This window comes from Pyxicephalus adspersus, chromosome 12, assembly GCF_032062135.1.
Source record: "Pyxicephalus adspersus chromosome 12, UCB_Pads_2.0, whole genome shotgun sequence".
Taxonomy (NCBI): Eukaryota; Metazoa; Chordata; class Amphibia; order Anura; family Pyxicephalidae; genus Pyxicephalus; species Pyxicephalus adspersus.
In genome coordinates, this window is record NC_092869.1 from 41,978,496 (window position 1) to 41,997,352 (window position 18,857).

Consider the following 18,857-nt stretch of genomic DNA (forward strand, 5'->3'; position numbering starts at 1 on the left):
GTAAAAAAATACTCCCCCTGCCGCTCTCTCCGCTCCTCCAATGACCTACTAATGACTTCCTCACTCATAACCTCATCACACGCACAGATACTTCTAAAAAACTTCTCTAGAGCTGTCCCAACTCTCTGGAATGGTCTTCCTCGTCCTATTCGGCTTGCTCCTACTTTCTGCTCCTTTAAAAAGGGCCCTCAAAACCTCTTTTTTCAAACTTGCCTACCAATCTTCTTCTGTCTTTTGAAACCACCACTACTTCCCACCATTACATATCTCCCATCCTATTGTGTGTGAAATTCCTCCATCTACTAGATTGTAAGCTCTTCGGGGCAGGGTCCTCTCCTCCTGTGTCACTGTCTGTATTAATCTGTCAATTGCCACCCCTATTTAATGTACAACGCTGTGTAATATGTTGGCGCTATATAAATCCTGTTTAATAATAAAAACAATAATAATTTGTTTTGTGATGCAAGCTTCAGGACGGTCAGCTTAATTCTTTATTTTACTATGTACTGCAGCCTTTCTCAAACTTTTTATCCTGAAGAATCCTAATAAGTCATCATCACGTGTTGAGGAACTTGTTTTATAAACAATTAATGAGAAAAAATGGTTGCCAATGGTAAGAACGCCCCCATACATTAGCGGTTTGAATGCCACCTTTTACAGATTGCTACAATGGTCCTTGGTTTCATGCAGTTGGTGCTGCCAAAGTGGTGTTGGTCCGAGGACTTTGCAAGCATCACCTTATGGGAGGGCAATATGCCCCAGTTCAATGAACTCCTGTGAACTTCTAGAGAAACCTTGGGATTCCATAGGGCCCTGGTTAGGATTGGCGGATCTAGAGAGTCATTACCTGGAACAAGTATGCAGGACTGGAGTTAAGATTTCAAAGGCTATGGTCTTATTGTAGGTCAGATTCTATAGCTAAAGGACATAGAGCTAAATCCTATAGCCTTGGAACTTGGACCACCATATTGGGAATCTCAGCATTTACATTTAAAATATATGAAATAATCATTTCTTGTTCTTGCTCTCTTTCTGTCCAATATGCAATTGAAATCCTTTTGCTAATCTGCTCAATGTAAAAAAATACTTGTAGATTCAGTTGGAAATCTTATCAGCTGATAACAGTGGACAGAAATCATAGGATGGAATAATTTGTAATCCTCTATTTATAAACTTCTAGATCTCTGCTTGTATAACCCTCCAGACGGATATCACTAGAAGCCAGAAACCCCCTTTAGTTCCGCCATTAAAGGACCTTAATTTTGAAAGTTGCGCCATTGATCTTCTAGAGTTTGAAATGCCCATGAATGATACGAATTAAAAATAAAAAAGTCTCTTCTGTTTCCTGGGAAGAATTAGTTTGAAAGGATCCAAGAGCAGGCGTACGTTCCATTTCATCTGTACGGAAAGACGTGGATGGTTCTTGAATTATTGAGAGAGGTAGTTGGAAATAATTGGGTACTTGGTGTAATTTATAACCTGGAATATGGGGTCAGGATGAACAAGGTGAGGATGTGGATTAAGTAGAACAGCGCATATAACAATGCACATTGTGTGAGCTGACAGCAAAGAGCTTCAATCAATACCGTAACTCACTGAAAGCCGGCTTTACTTTCTGATATGGGAAAAAAAAGGAAAAAAGAAAAAAAAAATACACTAAAAGCTCATACAGATTCTAATACAGCTGCAGTGATCCAGAAGAACGTCAAACAAAACCCCAGCAAGGCAACAGTCAATTCAGGAAAGGAAAAAATACCGAATCCATTCTTGACCCCGTCTTGGGGATTCTGATTAGCTCCATGGATCAGCGCACAGATGCACCAATTACAGACGTGCAAACCATTTCTTGTAAGAACAGCTCCAACGTACATTTCCGTTAATTTATTCTGTTAACCATAGACACCTCCTTTAGTAGAAAATTTCAGTCTGTCTATTGGTAATGATGTTGAAGAATTGAGCTAATTTAGGGCAACGTGATTTATTCTGGGGGCCTCTCTATGTGAACCAATGCATGTATGACCTTTGGACCCTCATCCAGTTTATTTTTTTTTAAAGGGTTCTTCTTTAAGTCAGCAAATGAATAGGGCAGATGACAAGCGTGTGTTGTATGAGGCTAAGTGCACAACCTCATGACATTGGATTTCACCCAGTTCCTAATGAAGTCACTAATTAAGCTTTTTAAGTTTAATTATCCTTGGTGCATCGCCAATGTAGGGGTCCCGTAGTCCATTGGGTCACCTAGTAGCTTTCTTTCCCATCCTGATCACAATTTAAGACCGTAGGTCTCTCTCCCACACAGATTTAGTGCATGTACATTTTGAGGATGAATTGCTTCACAGTGCCTTCAGCTACATAATATTCACTATATCTGAAATGCTCCACTTTCCATCATGCAAATATACAGACAGGAACTGTAAGATGGATTCATTCATTTTGTGTTCAAAGTTCTAGATATTTCAGGGGACAAAATTCAAACTAGTTCCATCAGCCAGCCTGCATTTAACTGCATGTGTGACATTCGGCTGTACTAATGAGTGACTGATATTCACCCGCGAGCGATCATTACGTTACAATTCTGTAGCAAGGACTTGCAATTAATATGCAAAGCAAATTAATGCCACAAGTTTAATCAATGGGCTTTGCTACCATCTAGCTCATATGCAAACTACTCACCTTATAGGTTGGGATATTCCCCTAATATATTGCACAAAACAAAATCTGATCATAAAAACCAGACCTAATATGTTGATTAACCACCCGGCCGTTAAACCCGACCTTGGCTCAGGGTAAAAAGACTTGCAGAAAGTGTTAAACCCGAACTTTTCTCAGGTGGTTAAAAGCCATCTCTTACCTGGTCCTGCTGTGATCATCCCATGTTCTGTTGTTCCAGCGTCGATCTCCCTCTCCAGCGTCGGGTGCCTGTCTTCTCCGCCGGCTTCTGCTTCTCTGTTCGCGTTGCGTATATGTGTCCCTCGGGGATCCCTGATGACATCGGCGGCGCGTGTGGCCATCAGCGGGAAATTCAAATTCTCATTTTGTATTGGATTGAATACAAAACTCCTGTATCCAATCCAATACAAAATAATATAAAATAAATACAAAGTATTTAACTGGGAAATTCAAATTCACATTTTGTATTGAATTGGATACAAACTCCCGTATCCAATCCAATACAATATAAAATAAAGACAAAGTAAATAACCGGGAAATTCAAAAATTTACCACACTAGGGAGGTGTTTTAGAATAATATAGTACTATATAATATACAGACTTATTGCTTTTTCAGTATTTTTGTATTCTTTTTTCTTTTCAGTATTTATTTATGTATTCTTGTTTCAGCTGATTTTTGTGTTTTTTCTTTAATTTTATTAAAAGTAAATGTTTTTTTTTTTTTTACATGATTTTTCAAATGTTTCAAACTTTTTTTAAATTCATGATATCTACTAGACCCTTGTTCGGACATATTTCTGTAAGTTACAGGTCTACAATTTAAAAAAAAAAAATTTTTGTACCGCTTTTGGTACAGAAATCTAGATATCAGTGTAACGCCCAGGAGGTTAATAATCAATAATTTCTAAAATATTTCACCTGCATTGTTTACAAACCCCAAGACAATCTAAAACCATTGGATATTCCCTTTAAAATATCCCCAACAACCCCTTCAACAAAGACCTAGAAGCAATCACATACATATATTGGACTACATGAATCCCATTGAAGTACAAGGCATTTGGCATTATGTATTATTGCATGCCTGACAGTGCTCAGATCATATCCATGGTATATGAAATGGAAAATCCCCCGTTCACCATTTATTGAGATCAGCTACCATTCACTCTCTAGATATAATCACAAGAAACAATTAAAATATCCAGGGTAAGTGGGACAAATTGGCCAATGAGGGCGGAAGTTATTACACCCTTTTGTGGATTTAAGTATTAAAAGAAAAAAACAATGCATGTTATATAAAGCATTACCTCCCATGCACCAACAAACATTCCCCATGATGTAGCTCCAAGGATTGCTGCCATTAGCTGCTTCTTGGTTGCAGATTGGACAACGGCTCCTCAAGCAGGATGGTCACACCCCCGAGGATCCCTGGAGGCAACCCGAATAACTTCTACTATTCACAAACTAGGAAAGTACCTATGGGAACTCCCATAGGTGGCCCAGAAAACTTTTGACAACAGACTGAACTGGTACATTTAGGGTTGCTGATGGATATACTACTAAGTGTAAGGATAAAAAGGACTCAAACTGGAAAAAAGGGGGTTTGAGGGTAACAGTATGATACAAAAAATGATGGTTTTACCTAATATTCATCAACAAAAAAAACAAACGATGTAACATTGCATATTAGGTCTTATGTTACAGAATGTTTTTTTTGTGAGTCCCCAAGTGACAAAGCTGGAAGAGTCTCGTCTCCTGACGCCTTTCGCCCATATAGAATACTATTTGAAAGGTGGGCTGTTAAAAATATTAAACAGGGACATAGGAGGAGAAGAGGACTCTGCCCCGAAGAGCTTACAATCTAAGAGGCAGGGGGAAGTAGCACACAAAAAGAGGGGTTGTTATAATAAAGCCAGTCTTACACCAGTAAGACTGGAACACACCAGTACTAATGGGACATTTATTTCTATGGTGGGTTTTTTTGATTGACACCATGGTTATAATTTTATTGCCAGGTGAAGATATCAATAATAAGAGTGATTTCATAGGATTAACATAATCCAACAGAGGGTCACCAAAATTTGTATTTCAAGAATATTGAAGCTAAAGCGGTTGAGGGTGTTTTATTTAGAATATGCATACAGTTTTATGGGGTAATAAAGATGTTTCTTAGAAATACAGGACAATTGTAACAGATCAATAATAATGCTTAATATGGGTTTATGTGCAACAAAATCCAAGATCGGTTATAAATGTTTTTGTACCATCTAGTTCACCTTTTAATGCAGACCGACTACAATTGGTCCAATCATACATGGATCATATTAGTGCAAGACAAATGAAGGCTGCCAGTGTTAACCTACCTCCTGAATATATGAGCTGCCTTCCATCATCCCAATCTATTGCCTTCTGTATTTGGTGTAGATGATCCAAGACACAAATGCAGGATTGGAATTCCAACCATTTTACCAATTTGCTTGCTCAGTTTGGGTGAAAAACTACAGCAGTTTTTTAACTAGAGTTTTCAGAAAAAGGTAAAAACTGTCAGCCTCACCTTGATACAGGTATCATTTAAAGAGAATCTTTAGGAAACAATATTTTCACATACAGATGGCAGCATCAATTTACACTTTTCCGCTCATTAACTTACAGAGGAATGCCTAGAGTTGTGCGTCTTTTAATATCAATATTACATAGTATTTATATAGCGCCGACATATTACTCAGCGCTGTACAAAGTCCATAGTCATGTCATCTACTGCCGCTCAAAGGTGCTCACAATCTAATGTCAGTATCATAGTCAAATGTCATTACCACAGTCCAAGGTCAATTTGGATAGGAAAGCCTAGCTGCATGTTTTTGGGATGTGGGAGAGTACCGGAGGAAACCCACACAAACAGGGAGAACCTGCAAACTCCATGCAGATAGTGTCCTGGCCGAGATTCAAAACCTGGGACCCAGCGCTGCAAAGGCCAGAGTGCTAACCACTGAGCCTCCATGCTGCCCATGACATTATGCAAAATAAGCCATGAGCAGCAAGACTGAACATTGGGGAGATGATTTGTGTGTAATAATGGAAGTAATGGGTTGGAAGACAAAGACTTCAGTTCCTCTAAAAATGGTCTGCGTTGTAATCCCGAAAAGAAGCAAAACACACAAGCACAACTAACAAGTGGTCAGGGGTGGGTTTTATCCTACGTGCCAGTAAATCCATCCAATAACTTCTGTTTATCATTAGCTTTCTCTGAGACAGAATTGATGAATATCTTTATCTTTAAGTGATTTTTAAATTAAATTATATGATAAGTGCAGATTACTATTCACTATGTGTGTTGTTCATAAGCAGATACATGATTCCGATTGTTTAATGTTTCTTGCAGGTGTCTGCAGACCAGGCTGTCATCCTGAAAACGGGTTTTGTGAGAGTCCCGGGGAATGCAGGTAAAGTCCTATGTAGACGCCAACAAGCGTACTTCCAACATATTATCATCAAACCATTATAGGCTGCAACCAGTGTCAGAGAGGGGGCACTTGGGGCCAACTGGAGGAATTATATCAAAACACAACATTTTTTTGGGTTCCTGACCTCCACACAAATATTGAAGACAAGAATACATCAGTGGCCAAGGATAGCAATGGTGAGAAAAAAATCGGAATTCCACATATCCCAAATCTAAACGGCCCTCTAATAGCACTAACACAAATTAGGAAATGGCAAAACTGACTTTGCTTTCCCCAGTTTAGCCTCTTTTTATTACAACAATGCTTAAAGACCTTTTACGCCTAAGGTATCAAACAAAAGTATTGAAAAGAAATTTGTCCAGATTTAATTTCTCCCCCTATTCTACAGATGCCGTCCTGGGTGGAAAGGACAATTTTGTGACCAGTGCGTCCCATTTCCCGGTTGTGTTCACGGCAGCTGCAACAAACCCTGGCAGTGTATCTGTGAAGAAGGATGGGTCGGCAGCCACTGCAATATCGGTGTGTATCAGTGATCCTTATACCAGTACCATTCAATACACCTTCATCAATACACCTTTATCAATGGAGTAATTTTGAGTTACCAAAAAGACCTAAAACTGTGTGTGTCTATAAAATGATAAACTATAATACCTGGAACTTTCATAATGTTAAAAGATAATGCTTTAAAGTTTGAAATATAGGCCTTAGAACTATTTCTTTCACTATGAAATGTGTAGGTACCTGTGTGCACCATATTAATGCATGCGTATGCAGGTAGGCTTTAATGTATTTTTAAACCTTTTTGCACATGTTCCATTTTTTATCACAACTAGGCTTAAAAGGTAATAGCGTATCTTGATTGACAGGCATTCTTTGAGAAGGCATTGGTGGTCTTCAACCAATCTTCATCCCCTCAACCAGAGAACAGGCGACGCTTGATCAATTATTTTCCCAGTTGCACCATTTGGGATCTGACCATACTGAACCTTGAACTGCTCAGAGCTAAGCATTTCCAAATCGACCAATTTCATAATACGTTGAGAAATGGGTGCTTTTCATTTCTTCTTCACTCTTGGTTCCGAAAGATGGATATCTCAGGCTCACAGATAGCATGAGCAATCCATGGACGAACATGGGGTCGGATTTTTACAGCCACTTAAATCCCTTTTATACAAAAGCCTGCATCTGGCTATATTAGAGAAATCTTTGCCATAATACTCTGTGATGGCACTAAAAAGGTTCATAGACAATGAAGCAATAGCATGACTCACTAATGTATCTAAACGATACACAAAATGGTTTTTCATGGCTGTGGTGCTCTGAATATAATGTTTTTCAGCTGTACCATACTTATCAGGGACAATGTGCTCTGCTGTTCCAGGGTTGAGCGGATCACATTGTGAATGGAGGAGTCTGAACTGCTGGAGTCAGCCGAACACATTTTTAAAGCTGTAGAATGGGGTCATATACAAGTTGTACAGATCTATGGTGGGGAACGGGTCGGCGTAATTGATGAAACCCACAATTACTAAAAACTAGAGCTTAAAGAGAAACTATAGTCTGCTATACTCACCTCCTATCTAGCAATTCAATGTGTGCGAGCTTCATCACCAGCACAGATATCTATAGCGAATATAAGGAATGGTATTTTTTTTACCATGAATGGCATTTTCAGGTATTTTGATTGGCCAGAAGACAAACCCTGCGGATGCACATGGGAGCTAAATAACCCCAGTACAAAAGGAATGCAATAACCTTAAAAACATCAATTTTATCCTTAGAATTGCAATTCCAAAGATAGGTCTCAGAATGTTTGTAAATGCTAAGCGTTTCACGGAATCTAGTCCGCTTCTTCAGGAATCAAGGAGACCTTTAACAACATAGTTTATACAGAAAGATGCTTATTACACATATAAACAAAAAAAAACATTAATATTAATGAGTAATATTATATTTCAATTAAACATGCATAGTTTTAGGTTAAAAAAAAAATACCCCTGGAAGCTACCCAGGTACCTACCCAAAAAGTCAGGCAGATGGCAAAGGACTAATCACCAGTTTTGCCAGTGGTCGCTTTGCAACTTTTCTTCCCATTTCTGGCTCACCGTGCCTTTTCCTGCACTGTGGCCATATTGGTAGAGGCAGGGCTTTGCTTCCTCATGTCAGAGCCTCCAGCAAGGAGAACAGTACGCGGCACAGTGGTGACATCACCAGTCAAAGGAACAATGTCTTAGTTGTCACACTGCAGATATACAATTATGCCCAAGCACATTTTGAAGGTTTTGCAAACTAAAGGTTTCTCTATGGCAGTCAAAACAAGTCCCAAATCCAGTTACCATGTGATAAACAAGCCTCTTTAAAATAAGCAAAAAACCTCCTTTATCTTTCCTAAGTCAAAGTCCCTTTCATTTTATCTCACACTCTCCTCCCTCTAGACACTGCGGATCACAATGGGAGGGATTCAGTGCCTTCAATTCAGAAGGGGGTGGCCAGGTGCTGCTTGACAAGCTACAGGCTGGCGAATCAGCAATGACAATACCGATAGACCCGCCCCTGAGGAATCTCAATCATCCCACTGTAGTCCAAACAAGCACAGCTTACATAAGAGTGACAACTGTGCTCTGAATTCAGAAGCGGTGCAATACCATTGCCTCCCCACCACAGGAAGCTGTGCTAGGTGGGCTTCACCAAGTATTTTGTGAGCGATTGCTCAAAACCAAACAGCAGACTCAAGATGATCTATTACTAATGCTTTGTATATGGGGTAATATAACTGACCAACATTGCTGCATAAAACACAACAAAATTGCAAGAGTAGACAACGGCAGTGCACCCTGGACCGATTCCATTGCCTGTCCAGTAACCATCACTCAATGATCTACATACATACATACATACATACAATGATGCTACATACATTGGATCATGTCTGCAATGCAATAGCTATAAGTCACAACCATGCAAATGAAAGGGGAGAGGTGCAGATCAACAGAGAGAAGACACTGTAATGCTGGTGAATGTAGTGCAGCACAACTAATATAATACAATGACACACAAAGGAACAATGGTGCGGTAAAACAGAGAGAAACATTCATTCAGGTCCCTTTGCAGACCTCAGCATTGTGATGCATTAATGCGCATTACATTATGGAAGCCAATTCATTTTTAATGAGCTGCCACAGTCCACAAAATCTAAACCAGATGTAAATTTTTAATGCAATATAATATAAAGCACATGGATCTGGTAATATCTACTTGTGAGCTGAAATGCTGTTCAGTGTTGTAACAAGTAGTATGCATCACCGTGCATTACCGTGCATTTTATTGCAATACATAGATGTAAAACCATCGCTGATCACTCCCTCTAAAAAATGCTGGTAGCCTGGCTTTCATACTAATAAAAGTAGGTATATTAAGGGCAGTATGGTGGTTCTCCCCGTGTCTGCGTGGGTTTCCTCCGGGTACTCTGGTTTCCTCCCATATCCCAAAAACATGCCGTTAAGTTAATTGGCTTCCCTCCCAAAATTGACCTTAGACTACATTAATGCCATATGACTATGGTAGGGACATTAGATTGTGAGCTCCTTTGAGGGACATCTAGTGACATGACTATGGACTTTGTACAGCGCTCCATGTTATGATGGTGCTATATAAATACTGTGTAATAATATTAATAATAATAATATTAATAATAGGTATTCTTTAACAAAATGAATGAAGACCCGCTCTACAGGAAATAATACATCACCAGTGTGGCAATATTTGTCTTTGATTTGCCTCCCTGGAGCCATCATTTGATCTGTGATATTTTTTTCACACATTTGTACAATATTCACAACCAGCGTTGCAATCACACAGAATACAGTTGCACATTATAGTCAAGAAGTGTTTTATACTAATGACAAGAGAAGAGAATTCACTGCAGAACCTGTGAACCAACACGGCATTCAGCTTTTTATAGAGAATCTATAAAAGAAACAGCGGCATCAAAAGGTTTTGGTGGAGGGCTCAATCACATTGCATGAGCTGCGACAACCAATGAAAACACATTGTGTTAAGCAGTCCTTTAAATTTCAATAGCACAAGACACAATATAACAAGACACAGTGATATATTACAATGGCACACAAAGCAACAATGATGCAGCAAAACAGAGAAACAAAAAAATAAAGGTCCCCTTGGCACTTTAGTATTGCAATGCATTAATGTGCATTACATTATGGAAGCCCATTCATTTTAATGGACTCCTAACAGAAAACTTGAACCAGAAGTACATTTTTAATGCAACATGCCATAAAGCACATAGGTATGTCTTGTGTCTTGTGCATCACAAAGCTCTAAGTGAAGTGCACCAGGATGCAATGTATGGCGAATGACACCTTTGCACAACATACAGTAGTTACTGGTCTATGCACAATTAATATTCCATTGAGGTGCTTTGCAACCCATTCATAATGTTAATGCACAGCAAAGCTCCATAGAAGTGTGAATGGGGCACTTAAAACATCTTGAAGCGCACTTAATAATAATGGAGAGGCCACTTCAGCATTCCTTGTCATGCAGCGGGTTATTTCAGAATGCTGAAACACCATATCAGCCCATAAGTGGCATTGCAGCTAGATAGATTGCAGACATGGAGTCTTATTGTAATGTTCCTGCTATTGTGGCATTTTAATATATTAAATCAGTAACTTTCAGACTTTCATATTGGTCAAATGCAGTTACCTAACCATTGCACAATGCATCCATTGCAAGCTGCCTGTCCATGTCTTTGGGGCATTTTTAATAAAGCCAACCCACAATGCACTCCCCTATACAGTGCCTATTCAAGTTATAATATTTGCCACCAGCAAATAGTTTGCAAAAACAAAGAATCATACAAATGGATGCAATGTTGCAGAAATGGGTTTCTAATATTGTGCATGTGACTTTTATATTACAGGGTCAGGGAGTTCACATTCATAGGTCCACCTCTAGTACTGCAACAGGTAAACTTAGAACTTACCTTACAGAGGAGTGCAATGAAGGAAAGGCAGACAGGGGAGATAATAAAGAAATGAGGAGTAACAGCAGAGATCTGTGATCTGTACATGCAGCTGGGGCAATTAGGAGAATAGCAGGTGCAGAATACACACAGGTGTGACTGAGTGAAGACACCCAGCACAGGGTAAAAGCTGGACCTAAACTGAAGGTAAATCCCATGCTAAGTTACAATGTAAATTAGTTTGTAAAAGTAATTTTCAATTTGTTTTATCTTCTTGGATTGGCTGTCTTGGGTTGCAGTACTTACCTGCATCAGGTATGCAAAAAAAAAGGGCAGCCTACTCTAAATCAGAAAGATGTCAGAAATGCTGAACTGTATGCATGGGTCAGCACCTTGCTGTGTTTTTCATTTTATTTATATATATATATATATAATTTTTACCATATTATCATTGTTTCACTTGAGACATGTTCTCATATGTCCCTCTGACTCCTCCTTCAGAAATTGCGGTGACATTGTTATCCTTAGTAGCTCTGCAATTAACTTGTTAGGTTGTCTGGCAGCTTCAAAATTAATATTTTTATGACCATACTTTGATCATAAGAAAAATTATAAATTTTTTTGTTTCTTCACTTGGGTCTTGTTCTTGTGTATTGTCCTTCCACTCCCTGCCTTTTCCTCTGCATGTCTGGAATCAATTCAATGCAATTAATCTCAAAAGTTTGCAGATGGCATCAAAAATGTTTTTCCTGATTTTTTTTGCTTGCTGGACTATACGATTCCAACAATAGCTTTGATTTATGAAATTGTCACTTGCTCCTGACTTCTCCAGCATCCTCCTTCAGCAATTTTGGTGATAATGCCATGTTCAGGGATTTTCAAACACTTGTAAAGTCAGCAACAATATTCCAGAATTGGGGATATCAATTTCCCAAAAATCACCCACTGTGCGGGATCATTCCTGGGAGATCCAGATAATATGGAGTGTCTGGGGAATGGGGGAGGGGAGGGAGAACTCAGGTATATGTAAAAAGATTAAACATCCACTGTAATGAAAATTGTGCTTTGTATTTCCACAGACATTCACCCGTGTGCGGCCTATCCCTGCTCCAGCAACTCCACCTGCATTGAGACCGGTGATGGCGGCTATATATGCCTCTGTGCGCCGGGATTTACCGGGAAAAACTGTCTGGTTAAAATTGGGCCCTGCATAACAAATGGGTAACTAATTTATTGACCTCCAACTTTCTCAGATCTGTGGAATTTAAAGCTGCCATCTACCCCAAAATTTCTATTCATAAATGTTTATGTCACACAACATGTCACATAATTTTCAATTCTATAGGAAAACGTCTTAACCTTGGGGGAAAGTTTTGTAATTCTCCAAATCTAAAACTCACATTTTTTTTCCCACTGTCCCAATTCAATTCACATGGGGATGCTGCTTTAGCCAGCGATGGTCAGATTGCCAAAAGCCTAGGCATTTAATCACATGGTTTTTGTTGGATGGACCATCCCAAAATCACATGACCAGCACCAGGGCAGCCTTGAGCTGTGTTTTTCAGCCCTCTATGTATTCATTACAGTAATCCCAACACCATTTTCAGGCCATACAAAAAACAACTCAATACCTGGCCTAAGGGAAGACCAAATGTCCTCCTTTTTTCTCTACCTTTTTACTCCTAAGGAATCTGTAAAATCATTTTCAGGTCTCGGAGATCCCCCACTGAAACCAATTTTGGGGATCCAATTGGAAAAAAGTCTCTTAGGTTCATGGCTGGTGCAAATAATTCTTACCTAGATCAACATCTTCATTATTTACTATAGGGTACAATCAATGACAAAAATGCAATGTGCTTTGGTTGCCAATGGGAAGAAGTCCACCATGCATAAGTGGTTTGAATGCCAGATAGCTACAAAGGTTCTTCTTGGTTTCATCCAGTTGACCCTATCAAATGGTGTTGGCCCCAGAACTATTCCGGCATCATTGAATGGAAGGTCAATCAACCAGAGTTTGAGGAACCTCTGGAGGAACCTTGGTTGACAATGGTTGTTGTATACTATGGAGGTATCTAGAACCATTGGCGTACCTCATCCTTGCGAAGTTTGCCAATCATCATGGATTATATGGGATTACATTAATCATGGCACAACCCGAGCCCAAAATATACCTAGCTCCTCTTTCTGGCTTTCATCTTGCCTAATCAAGGTGGTCTTCTTGGGCCCGCTCCTATATCTCCCCATAGGGTCCCCTAGGGTTGGGCAATGGACACAACGTACTCCATTCCTACCAAGCATTTTGATTTAGTATTACAGAACCAGGATCCACAAATTACCTTTCTTCTGTCCAGTAAGATCTTCCTCGTTGCCCATTGAGAATGGAAAAAGCTATTGGCTGGGCTTAACTATCAAAGGACACCAGGTGCTGGTAACCCTTATGCCAAATCAGAGAAACAGGTTTTATGGGTAATAAATGTAACATCAGTGAATAAGTTAATTTTTCTTATATTTTTGTACTGTTTTTGTTTTTTTTGCTGCAGGTCTCCATGCCAGAATGGAGGAACATGTGTGGACAACAATGGCTTTTCTGGCCATGCCTCATGCCAATGTCCTGACGGCTTTACAGGTGACTACTGCGAAATAGATAAGGATGACTGCAGCCCCAATCCCTGTGTTAATGGAGGAAACTGTACAGACGTCGGATCAGGCTTCCGCTGCCACTGCCCAGTTGGGTTCGCTGGTCGTTCTTGCTCCGAACACCTTTCATGGTGTAGTAGTAACCCCTGTGCCAATGGTGGGACATGCTACGAGAAGCTGGATGGGTTCCAATGCTCCTGTGTGCCGGGATACTCGGGAACCATCTGTGATTTTCCAACAACGAGTAAAAGTTTATATATAAATGAGCACAACTATAACTTCCTTCCACATCACAACGGGTTCCACCATCCAGGCCACGAGGTCCTGAAGATTACCATGAAGGAGACCATCCAAAACAAAGACCCGTTCCTCAACGAAAGTCAAATCATCTGCTTCATCATCCTGGGCCTCCTTACTTGTCTCATCGTCCTCATTACCACCGGGATTGTCTTCTTTTCCAAATGCGAAACGTGGATGGCCAACGCCAAATACAGCCATCTGATCCGCAAGAAAAAAGATTTCTACATGAATGCAAGCAGAGAGAATGGAAATGACGTCAAAATCATTTTTCCAGAAAAAATGAAAATGGCAAACTATAGCAGGAGTTATACTACCATTTAGGGTGGGAATTGCAAAAAAAAACTGACCCGTCTTTGTTACTTGATGTTCTCCATCCTCATTTCTGTTCATACAGAACTTTATATATGTAACAAAAATGTGCACAAAGGAAAAAAAGTAATGATGGGAAGGGTAAGGTCATCTAAAATGTATATTTTCAGAAAAAAAGACTAATGAGGTCAATTCTTCATTGACTTCCAAAATACTTGGCCATTAGCTTAGGTCCGGGTTAGTCCCCTGTTGCTGATGCCAACTTGCCAGGATCACCAGGGCCATGGACCTATAAGCCAAAATTCAGCCATTAATTCTTTAATATTGCTTTAAAAGCAAGTTATCAATGGGTGAGTGTGCTCAAAATTGAATTATGGACAACGTCTGGTGTCCCAGGTGAATCAAGGTCTTCTTTAAGCTCTTGGAGATACCCGTGGCCCTAGCTCCTGGCTGTGTCCAATCTCATATTGTAGTCCCACATATCTTGCTATAACAAGGGTGCTCATGGATGTTCCTACCTGATTCAGTTGCTTTCAGTGCCAAGAATTGGCAATTTTAGGCTTTGGTGCTGAACTAACATATCTCAAGTGCTTAAGTTTGCCCTTAATTGCAGCTGTTTTTGGTGTCGGCAAGTCATGGTGATGAAGAGATTCTTCACCGATTCTTGCACAGACAATGGCAGGTTGGGTTGGGAGTCTTGGCTCTAAAAGATTATCAAAATTGCAATCTCTCCTAAATTTCCAATTGTATTCCTTTTCAGAAATTTTGGCATGGTGGTTAATGGCCAAAAGCAAAACCTTTTTTTGGTTCGATCTAATAGGCAAAATGAAAAAGGAGGAGCCAGACAGTTCTTATGGGTTCCGCTTACATTGCAACAAGGTTACCAGTATAAGGGAGGGTAGCGGGCATGCGCCCCTCTTCCGGTACCCTATTCAGTCCAATGCCCTTCCTCAAAACTGGGGATCCCAGTTAAAATAAAAAATGTAAACACATAATTGGCAACTCCGGCAGAAATCAATCTATATCAGTTATGTCATTTAGCAATATAAATCCGCATCACAATGACCAAATGCCAATCTATATTAACTCTTTATTTTGCAATTACTCAATGCCAGGTGCCCTACCTAAGTATTTTAAGTCCTATTACAGGAATCAGTCTTTTTATTGAGCCTTTAAAAAAACAGTTACCCTACAATAAAATATATGTGAGCTCCCAAAAATTTATCCACCATTGTCCATACCTCCATAGAACATACAGGATGTATAGAACCCAAGCGGGATTCCTAGATACAAAGTCACCGATGTGCCGCACAATATCCACCCCGACTATACCAACTTCATTTTATTTCTGAAAGTGTTACGTTTATTCATAAATAACATTAAAAGATATTTTAAATAAATAATTTGTTCAATGGTCATTTTTATATCATTTGTACAGCAATGATAATCAGATTCTGGTATTCCCCATGGATGGATGGGAGACACTTTATTCCATTATTCAAGTTGATTGTAAGGTGATGTCTAGGAAGATATAAGAGACACAAATTAATTAAGCTTGGAAAAACCATTGATCCATTGTTACAAGAGTAAGTACCTGAAGTTGACTTGGTATCAGTCTCTTGCACAGCAGAGCTCAGGATGGAAGAGAGAGAAGCAGCACAGTTGCTGCAATGGACGGTATGGATCTGTGGAAGAAAACAGAATAACAAAGAGATATACTCATTAGTGTGTTGCTGTCCTGGGCTGGGGAAGGGACAAGACTTGAGAAACAAGGTCTTCTGCCCTGCCAGATGGGGCAATGCTCTATGGAAAAACTTTAAAATATGTTAAATATATTGAATGGAGAGAACAAAACCTATGGTAGGTAAAACAGCTTTATGTATTTTATCCGCACTTTTTCATCCTGACGGTGTTCTGTACACTGGTAATTGGCTGACTGCTTTTCCCAGAAGTTTTTGCTCAGCTGCAAGCCATATGGTTATCCGTTGGTTAGATAGATCAGAGTTTCTCAACATTTTTACATGGGGGACCCTTGAAATAACTTACAGGTCTTCAGGGTACCCCTCCTATAATTACTATATCCCCAGCTCACAGTATATTAGTGTGGTGGTCAGTGGGAAGAATTCCTCTTACATTGCTGGTCAGTGGGAAGAATGTCACCCTTACAGATAGCCAAAAAGATCATTGGTATCACTTACACAGACCTGAGAGGTGCAAACTGCTCATTGCTCAAGGAACCCCCATAAATCTCTGGAGGAACCCTGGTTGAGAAACATTTGTATGGGGTCTTTTATTAAATTCTCCACTGATCAATTTGTCCGTTTTTTTCATTTGGATGAATTTCATCATTTCAATTTCATTCCCCATTCGGTGCTCTTTTCAATGCATTGGGTTCATTCTGACACCAATTTGCCAATTACAAAGAAAGAATGCGGAGGAGAAAGAACAAAGTTTGAGGTTCAGTGCAAGTAATTTATTTTTTACAGATAGTCGATTCATCCATAATTATAGTGTACAATAAATTGTTATGTTGTATCCCTGATCCTGTTCACATTCACAGGAATAGGATAACTATGCTATACTTAGAAGTTCTACCGCCATACAATAATTAAAATCAAATGGTAGGACCAAATAGGTCACGTACGACCCGACGCTTTTTTCCTAAATTCTGGCTTCCTCAGGGGTTGTGATGTAGAGAGGGTTGTATAGTCTATTAGTGATTCTGAAAAGATATAACATGTATTTAGAACATTGTCACAATTACATCAATTCTTCCAGATTTTGTGCTTCTACCAGCCGGGTGACATTATCATCAGATATTATACACATACATATGGCGGTGCCGAAGTCCTAAACTGACCGTGCCAATAGTTCTGCAGAAATGATCCGGTGCATGGAGAATGAAGAATAGGAATCCATAGGGGGTTATTCATGGAGGATTTGGGTATGCAATGTTCATAGAACCATGGAGGATACATGTGAAATAGAGAGTTTCCATTAATTCTACTGCAATATGGTAACACAAAGGGGCAATGCACCTAAGCAGCGCAGCTCCGTGCAATGCATACTGCAATGAAGACATAACCGCCTGGACATCTCATAATCCAGCATTGTCAGAAATGTTGCATTCCTATTATAAAGTGCAATGTAAGCTTGTTCTGCCTTGGCACAGCACAGTCACTAACCAACCTTATAATTAGCACTTGTGTCACTCAAGAAGACAAAATTAAAGAGACCCTGTCACCACACACCATAAGAATATAGGTGCATGTAGCATATTGTATGCACCTGTAGAAGCCTCACCTATAGACATGCCAAAGCCGTCTGCTGGGTGCTACCGGTATCATCTTGGATCAGCAGCCCGAGCAGACTCATATGACACGCTGACTTATTCCACTTTGCTCTTCCCCTTCAGCTGCTACTTAAAAGGGTATTTTGGGTGGGGCAAATGAGCTGGGGCAGCACAGACAGCAATTCCACCAAAAGTGACAGCTCATGGTTTCTAGATTCTTGCTGGAGTAATATTATTAATAAAAAGGATTTATATAGCGCCAACATATTACGCAGTGCTGTACATTAAAAAATTGCAAATCAAGAAAACTTTATAAAAAGGGAAAAACGTGCAATTAACTATTTAAAATACTTTATTTTCTGTGCTTTTTTCTACATTTTGTTATGTGATGATTCTTTAAGATATTTTTTGTGGCATTTAAGGGGGCAATGGGCATTATAATATTACAAAAACTCTTTTCAATCCCTGGATCTGGTGTTGTACCCTTTGTATATCGGGAACAGGACGATACAAATCAAGGGCCCTTTTTTGTATATAAAAAAAGCAAACTTTTTTAAATTTTAATTTTACCTAGGCGTTGTCTCCCTTAAAATAAAAGGATTTATTCCATAGGAAATGACCCGACGCGGCTCTGCATCAAGCCATGAGATTGCTCTGTCTTTGTCGTAATGATCACATGACTTTATTAAGAAACACATTTGATTTTTTTTCTCCAACCACACGTCATCTTATCAGTAATTTTGTGCCAATGTCAGTAAAATCTCTCCACGAGTGGGACTTCCAGCTGCGCAGAATGATTTCAGGATAAAAGTTTATTTAAATGGCGAATGTTCACATCTGATTGTTGTTATCTGTAATCTCTTTTAAAAGCTTTTTTTTTTTTTCACTCCCGTAGTTGACGTGCCTGTTATTTCCAGCCTCTCCATATTAATTTTTACAAAAGTTCTGGAACAGGCACAAATGACTCAGATTTTTTAATGTTTAAATACCAAACTCTCTGGTTTGCATTTTGCTCAGTGAGCTGTGACTCACACCTTCCTTCTGTGCAGCCATGACAGCCTTTTGAATAAAACAACACTTTCTATCAATTAGTTGTTCTTGTTCCAGCGTGGTCTGACGCATTTCAGGTTACTCACATTGTGTTTATGACGTGTTATACACATCCGAATGATTCCAGATTTTTTTTTTACATGCAGACATAAA

General features: G+C 39.4%; 1 protein-coding gene across 2 annotated transcripts in view; it reads left to right on the forward strand.

The window, feature by feature from the left end:
* DLK1 (delta like non-canonical Notch ligand 1) overlaps positions 1–15,953 on the forward strand; it is a 26,452-nt gene extending 10,499 nt beyond the window's left edge. For both annotated transcript variants that reach the window (XM_072428339.1, XM_072428340.1), the window contains exons 3-6: positions 6,051–6,111; positions 6,521–6,651; positions 12,196–12,337; positions 13,657–15,953. In XM_072428339.1, the coding sequence (XP_072284440.1) occupies positions 6,051–6,111; positions 6,521–6,651; positions 12,196–12,337; positions 13,657–14,374 (1,052 nt within the window). In that variant the 3' untranslated portion in view covers positions 14,375–15,953. The remainder of the gene's footprint in view (positions 1–6,050; positions 6,112–6,520; positions 6,652–12,195; positions 12,338–13,656) is intronic.
* Positions 15,954–18,857: the final 2,904 nt, after the last annotated feature.